Source organism: Zea mays, chromosome 5 (genome assembly GCF_902167145.1).
Source record: "Zea mays cultivar B73 chromosome 5, Zm-B73-REFERENCE-NAM-5.0, whole genome shotgun sequence".
Lineage (NCBI taxonomy): Eukaryota > Viridiplantae > Streptophyta > Magnoliopsida > Poales > Poaceae > Zea > Zea mays.
Window position 1 is genome coordinate 391,311 of NC_050100.1, and position 8,113 is coordinate 399,423.

Consider the following 8,113-nt stretch of genomic DNA (forward strand, 5'->3'; position numbering starts at 1 on the left):
TGCAGTTACACCAATGCGACTGTAGGGACAGCCAAACAACGATGAATTATGTTGATTGGTTGTCTAATGAATTCAAATATGGAATTAAAGCTCAATTTCTTGGAATTTGACTTTAATAAAAGATGCATCCCACAATTCAGAGCAAGACTCTAGGTATTGGATAGAATTGCAATTCTAGATACATCCAAATAATAGATTTGTATTGAAACTCATTTCCAATACTAGACAGGTTTGATATTGGATCTAATTCAATTCTAGCCTCTTCAATATCCCTTCAATATCTGCATCCAATACTAGGCAGGTTTGATATTGGATCTAATGTACAAGGAGCTAGTGACACCTCACTAGCACTCTACATATTTACGGCAGCCTTATTTAACTCATCTTTTATTTAAACTTCACTCTATAAACAATTCAGTGCAGTGTAAATACACTGCCATATACACGATTGTTAGCCATAGCCTCAGTGGAAGAGATCCTCAAATACAGGTGGTGCTGCCATATACACGATTGTTAGCCACAGCCTCATCGGAAGAGATCCTCAAATACAGGTGGTGCATGAACCTAGACCTCCTTTGTTGTCTATGGATGCATTTAGTTGCAGGATAACTAGGGACAGACAGGACAAGGACATTCCCGGCGTCCTATCTCCTTGCTCCAATTTTTAGAAACAATTGAAGACAACACTAAGATAGTCTTATTCCAATATCTTAATCAAACAACCTTATTTAAAGAATCGTCATATTCCATCCCATTCTGTCGTTACAAACAAACTCCTAAGAAAATTCCTAAGAGCATATAGGTCAGAGCCGGGTAGGTCCTATGACAACCAAATGCCAAAAGAGCCCGCCTCAGCGATGACACTGCTAGCGTACGTACGTGTGACGACAAGCATTAATAATTCACACAATGGCAACACTTCCAGCACTGGAGCATATACTTAATTACAAGCTACCATGAATTCTGCAAACATCACCCATCTTTCTACAAACACACTCTCTCGCCCTATGGGCTATGACAAGCATTACTACTTGTTAGCTTGCATTGGTCAGCTTCTGGGAACTGCTTGTCCTGTTCCTTTCTTGCTCAAGCTTAACTGCTTCAGTTCACTCAGTGCCACTGCAACAAGCTAATAATCAGTCACCTATTAGTGTTAGTGTCAGATTTTTATCACAAACAAATAGGTTAGCCATGATAAGCAAATAAACATGCCTGCCTAATTTGTTCTAGCGGTTTGCCATTCATTTCGTTGCAACACCCATGCCAGCTGAATTCTAGTACGAAGTCACATCTCCACCACTGACCCACTTCTCTAATGTAACTAAAAATTGAAACTGGACGGAAAAATAAATCCAATACTCACCCTATTGGAAGCTCCAAATTCTAGTCTAGGGCTTCTCCGAGGCTCAGAATTTGGATTTTGGGAATTCGCTTGAGTGCTCGGGAAAATTGAAGGCCGATTCTGGTTCTGTAGATGCGCATAGCTGCCATGGACAATTGACAGACCATTGCAATCAACTGAACTGCTACCGCCATGGCTTCCCCAGGATTGCTCTTCTGTACCAATTTCACTACTAGCAGCAGCTTTGCGATCCTTCTTTGAGAATTGAGTGGCTGCAGCTCGAGCCCCGGCTATTGCTGCAGCAACACTTTCAGATTTTTGCAGAGTGGGTTTGGAAGCAGCAAATGTAAGAGATCCTGGCTTCAAGGAGAAGGGGTCTCTGGGATCTGGAAGAGGGAACTTGACAGGCAGTGGACCTTGAACAGGTAAAAGGCCCCTCACAGCCCCATCATAGATCTGTAAGATGGCAAGCAGAACAGATTCCAGAGTTATGAGTACAAGCAAAATATGGAAATGGGACGAACTGCTTCCAACCAGGACTGAACTCACCCTTCTTTCTAAATTGTAGACACCCTGGTAACCACGCATCTCGAATGGAACCACCAACTTCTGCATAAATTCATGTACGGAATATCACGGACAAACAAAGATGGCAGCGGTTATGGTATGTGCTAGCTAGAGCCTAGGGATGAGGAACAGGGTAGTATGTCAAACTGACCTGTGGATTTTCACAGAGCCAACAAAAGTCAGTCAGCCCTTCAAGCCTGACCTGCATTTGAGAGTAGGATGTTGCATCATGAGCTAAATGAAATGCATTGCAGGTAAAATGCTACTGGAGCAAAGGAAGGGAAATAGGCGAGTAAGAGAACATACAGACTCAGGCACATGTTCCCAGCAAACAAGCTCTTCAGACCTGAGGCAGCCTACCACCTCAACACAGCCTGTGGCAGAGCATATATTATTAGCACATAAAAGCAAAAAAAAAATGGCAGGAGATGAGTCGCAATTTTTCATGTCCCAAGCCAACAACTTCAAAAAAATGTCATGCACTTCCTCTGGTCGTACATATAACTCCATCTAGATTTATCCAGGGTAAAAAATTTAACTTTGGGCATCAAATCAAAATTCAAAAAAATTTATATAGATTGAAATTCAGATTCAGTCTGGGAAAAAACTTTCATAACATATCACTCTTTTCACTCAAGATGCTATGCCAAAGTTGGAAAAGAACAACTCCGGATGGATTACATTTGTGACTGGAGGAAGTAGTCAGAGCAGCCGTGTCCTATATAGTACTAGTATACAGTAACTGGGAGAGAAGACAAAGGCATACGAGTGCTTACCAAGGAGGCGTGAGACAGGGTAATGATCAGGGAACTTGATGCCAGTGATGCCATCGACGGCATAAATCTCCCTGTAGAAATCCTCCATGGCTTTGATAGTGTCGGGGTCAGGAACCTTGGATGCTGCGTGAATCCACAGGCGGCCTGGGAGGGAAGAGATGGAATTGGAACTGAAAATCCTACTTACTCATTCAGATCCAAGTCAAAGGTGGGGAAAAAAGATACCTGTGATTGGGGATGGCCATGAGCGGCCCTCGACACGCTTGATGCCGTGCACCAGCAGGGACGCCCACGGTTGGTGCATCGTCAAGCAAGGGTTCCCGTGGTATCCCCTGCCATCGTTGCTGCGGCTGCTGCTATGCCGGCCGCCAGCGAAGCCACAGCGGCCAGAGTACCCGCCACGCATGCTATCGATAGTGGAGACCCCGCTCACCGCGCCCTCCGTCAGCCCCCCACGGCCTAGGGTTTGGCTCAATCCGGAGTAGCAATACGAGGAAAAGGACGAACAGAAACCATGGATGGAATCAATCCATCACATCGAATCGAATCGGCACACAAAGAAATTAGTGGGCCAGCTCCCGAGCACAAACATTGTTTTAGTAGGCCCAGTTCATAATGTCGGCCCATGTAGGTAGGAATGAACAGGGAGAGAGGATAGGAGGCAACTGAAGTCTAATAAAAACTATATTGTTGGTGGATTAAGACCAACTGCATCTAAGCTATTAAATCCATCTAAAATTGTCAGTGATTTAAACATCTACTAGTATAATACCAGTACATTGTGAAGACACACAACCATATTTGATGGTATTAGTTGAGGTGGGTCGTGTCGGTGTTTGGAGCCCGACCGCACACCCGGGGTTACCCCTCGCGGTGCTTTTGGTAGGACGGTGCTGTTGACTGTAACTCAATGGTTCATGCGTGATGCACGAGGGACGACAGGCGATTTTCTACAGGTTCGGGCCGCTTTGAGATGCGTAACACCCTACTTCCTGGCGTGGATCTTTATGTGGTAGGTTATAAGGGAAGTCTCCTGTATGGAGAAAGGCTAATGAGCTAAATAGATGGTCGATGGAAACGAAGGGGTACCCCTAGGCCTTATATACTTGACCGTGGGACACTACATGCGTGTATGATGATGATGATGTGTACCTAAACAATAGTGAACCGACTAAACTTATCTTCCTATAATCTTGCCGACCTATCTCTAGTTTGCTCCGACATTCAAGGTTGCCCTACGCGGAAAAGTCGGATCGGCGCTGTGGATGGCACTTAAATCCAACGAGCCGCCTGGGCCTGAGTCTGCTTCTTCCTCGCGTCGGCCCATTCCACCATCAGTTCTCCCCTGGCCCACGAAGGGATGGCCTGGCGAGATAATAGGCTCAAAGCCTTTCGCGAGGCCTTCTTGCCTTCTAGTGGACCCGGGGATATCTGTCCCCCACAAGCCCCCAATCTTTGAGTTGATTTTGAAATAATCAGCCCAAAGATTCTAGGTCCAGCTCGCGAATATGTGGCTTGATTTCCATTCTGGTGATGGGCGCGCCGAAGGTGCACCTATTGAGTGTTGCTCCTGAACTTTGAGTGACTCAGTAAAAAACAGTCTTCTCAAAGGTCCTCATTCGGTGCTTTGGAGATCAGCATCTTGTCATCATATCGTGCTTTCGAAATCAACATTTGGAGCTTTGAGTAGGTTTTTGAAAAGAAACCACTCAAAGGTCTTCATTTCGTGCCTTAGAAATCGGTGTTCTGTCATCAGCTTATGCTTTAGAAATCAGCATTCTGTCTTCTGGGATTAAAAATCTATTGGGCGCACCGGAGGTGCACCTAATGGGTGTAGCCCCTGAGCTTTGAGTGGATTTTTGAAAATAATCCACTCAAAGATCTTCATCTTATGCTTTAGAAATTAGCATTTTGTCTTCATCTCATGCTTTAGAAATCAGCATTTTGTCTTCATTTCATGCTCTTGCGAATTCAAACAATATTATCTACCCACACCTTGTTAGGTCTAAAATTTATTTGATCGGTGACAGATTGGACGTTTGGTAGATGGCTCTTGGCTGGTCTTCACCCCACTCTGTGCTTCAATGCCTCTGCTGACTAGACTTGCAGTTCAGTAGCTATATTTGGATTTCTTTTTATCTCTATCGATCTCTTCCTTCTGTCTTAGTACATTCATTGCGTATACTGTATGGATATGACTTGTTCAGAAAATCTATTGAAAATTACTGGTTACCCCCCAATGGGTGTGACCAAGGGGCGTCTTGGTACGCAGAGCGTTTAGCGCACTGGCATGGAGTAGTAACTTGATGTGACCGTGGGGTGTAATCATATCGCCCGAGCAGTTGATCTTGGTTCAAATGGTGTCGTGTTACGTGAAGCGACGTCTGTTACCTGACTCATTTTCAGGCGGCTTGAATTGCTTATTGAATACTTGTGACTGTTCGGCGAGCGTGGTAGGTAGCGAACGGTCACTTCCGGCCTCTATAAATAGCATGCTTGCACTGTTGTTCTCTTCACTCATCCTTAGATCATCTGCTACTTCCTTCTTCCTTTATCCTCTTCTCCATCCGACCATGGGCAAAGGCAAGAGAGGTCGAGGCTCGCCCCGCCATGCCGGCGACAAGCGGAAGCGGGATCCAAGCCCTCCCTCGGAGGACTTCGGCGATTCAGAGTACTCAGAGGAGGAGGTTTCCTCCGAGTCAGAGGGATCGCTGGCTCTCGACTCTCCCCCGATGTCGTCCGATGACTCAGATGACTCCTAGGGGATAGCCGCAGAGGTGTGGACGTACATCCGCTCCGTCAAGCGCGTCGGGCTCGAGGGGTTGGATGAGTCAGAGGTCTCCTCGGATGAGGAGGACTCATTCGGCTCGTCCGAGGAGCGAAGCGGCGACGACAACGACGATGAGGGCGGTGGCGGTGGCGACGACAACGACGATGGTGACGGCGGCGGAGGCGACGACGACGGTGGCAGGAGTGGTGAAGGCGACGACGACGACAATGGCGGCGGTGGCGACAATGATGGCAGTGGCGGCGGCAAGGCCAGTGGCAAAGTGCCACTGGTTTAAATATTAGTATAGATAATTAATAGTAGTTGTATTAGTAGAATAATGTAGTAGTAGTTAGTAGTATAGTGTAGTGTAAGTAGTGAAGTAATGTAATGTAATGCAGTAGAAAAAAGGGGGGAGAAGGCCGACTCATAATGAGTCAGTCTTTGAGTTTGTGTAACCCCTTCCAATATTAATGAAAAACTTTAGATGCTTCCAGTGAATGTTGCCTTTGCTGCTTTTTCTGTTTACACGCTTGACAGTTCACCCATATGCCTAATGCTGCCAGCGTTTTTAGAAATAACTGTCGAGCGATGACTGATACTGGCGGCGTTTTAGAGGTAACCGCCGAGTAATGCCTGACATTGTCGGTGTTTTAGAGGTAACAGCCGAGTGATGCCTGGAACTTTGCTTTCCCGAGTAGTGACTTGGCACTTTTTAGAAATGGTGCCCGACCCGGGAAACCCCACTTATACTCGTGCCGACGTGCATTTTTTTATTTCTGAGCCCTAACATCACTTTTCCACCTCGAACCACTCCTCTGCTTCCCTGAGATCTCAATCCTGCTCGTTCTGGCAGCAAGACTGCGATGGCGCCGAAGCGGAAGAGGCAGAGCACTATTGCTGCAATCATCCCGCCTATCGACCCCAACAGCCAGTTGTCGTTTGCGGGTAACCACTTGTCCATCATCTCGGAATCCAACCTCCTTCATCTTGTTGACGTTGGGGTTTTGCTTCCAAAAGAGCTCTGCTCTCAGCGAATTTGCCGCGGCGTCACCGTTATGATAGAGGATACCCATGAATCTGTCGTTTATGTTCCTTTTCTTATTCACAGTCTTGCTCTTCCCGTCTCCCCCTTTTTCTGCAGTCTCCTTGATTTCTACGAATTGAACTTGACACATATGAACCCTAATTCCATTCTACAAGTTTCCATTTTTGTACATCTGTGCGAGGCCTTTCTCGAGATTCTCCCCCATTTCGGTCTCTGGAAATACCTTTATCATTGTCGGCTTGGGATGGCTGGGGGACAGCACCAGCTCATTGGCGGCGCAAGTCTGGTGCTTCGTCGCAGGAGGAAAGCAGAGTACCTCGACATTCCCCTCAAGGACAACATTAAGGGGTGGCGTATCGAGTGGTTCATTGTGGAGAACCACTGCAAGTCCCCCCTCGGTCAGGGAGGCAGCCAGATGTCCGCACACCGAGTTGGATAGAATCTCTGACCCCTTCAGAGATAACAGAGGCTAAAGTACTGCTTGCCGAGGTCTGCTTGCTGAAGGATAGAGGTCTGACTGCTGAAGCTGTGGTTGCTGACTTCATTTTCAAGAACATCCAGCCGTTGAAGGACAGGGCCTATCCTGCTTATTTGTACAGTGGTGTTAATGATTCTACCTGGGTCACGAACAAAAAAATTCCCACTGAAGATCTGATGAGCCGACTGGACATGATCCTGAGGGGTAGAGTTTCAAATGCTGGTGCTCCTGTGGCCTATTCTGCATGGAACCTGCCACCACTTAGGCCATTCTCTGAGTTTGTGTCCAATCCTCCTGCTCGTGACAGTAGTCTGGGTCTTAGAGTGTGACCCTCTTCTGAGGACATTGAGGCTTTGATTGCCCCACTTTGGAGTCTTCTAGAGGATGAGAAGCAGACTCATTTTGAGATGTCGGCTAGCACTGATGACGCGGAGATAGATGTTGTGCTTAGCTTGTTGGCTGGGGAATCATCCGACTCAACCCACACCGAGCCAATGGCTATCACAGATGGGCAAGAACTTGGTGAAGAGGTGGAGACTCAGAAACCCGAAGGCGCCGCCCAAAGCGTCCACGTCGAGTGAGCCGCCCGACTGCACTTGTTGAGGAAAAAAGGAAGAAGAAGCAACTTCGGCAACTGTCATGCTTGGATCAGGGTGCAGGCCCTTCTGCTCCGGTTCCTGATGATGTACCAGCAAAGGCCCTTCCTGAGGTCGATGCCAAGGGTTGTGATCATGCACAGGTTGTTGTCTGCCTGTTTGACGAAGAGGAAGAGGAAGAAGAAGTCCCGCTGACCCGCAAGAATAGCTGGCACTATAGAGGTAGCGAGGGGGGGGGGTAGTGATATTCCTTCTCCAGCTCTGTCGGCTCTTGTCAGTCTTCAGGGGCTTTCAATATCAGACTTTGATCAAGTACTGGAGGAAGTCGTCCCCGAAGACATGCTATCAGAGCCACCTGCAGTTGATATCCTAGCCGTCTGTTCAGAGGTCCCAGATGGTGGGCTTTCCTTGCTTGATTCCGTTGGGTAAGAGGTAACCCGAGCGGTGTCTCGCGCATCGTCGACTTTGGAGGGCAGTCTTCCATGCTGAGACGCTGGTCTGAGTCACCCGACTCCCATGGAGGTGGCTGAGGGGACCTC

General features: G+C 47.4%; 1 protein-coding gene across 2 annotated transcripts; it reads right to left on the reverse strand.

The window, feature by feature from the left end:
- Positions 1-674: 674 nt before the first annotated feature.
- On the reverse strand, positions 675-3,318 carry LOC100273388 (RNA-binding ASCH domain protein). 2 transcript variants are annotated; one of them, XM_008683210.4, is made up of 7 exons: positions 2,911-3,318; positions 2,686-2,829; positions 2,216-2,283; positions 2,061-2,111; positions 1,892-1,951; positions 1,364-1,798; positions 675-1,119 (listed from the first exon to the last, which is right to left on the reverse strand). In XM_008683210.4, the coding sequence occupies exons 1-7, from the start codon at positions 3,089-3,091 to the stop codon at positions 1,111-1,113; spliced, it is 948 nt and encodes a 315-aa protein (XP_008681432.1). In that variant the 5' UTR covers positions 3,092-3,318; the 3' UTR covers positions 675-1,110. The 2 variants fall into 2 exon arrangements, with proteins under 2 accessions (XP_008681432.1, NP_001141297.1); NM_001147825.1 differs by having other exon boundaries at positions 713-1,129; positions 2,911-3,152.
- Positions 3,319-8,113: the final 4,795 nt, after the last annotated feature.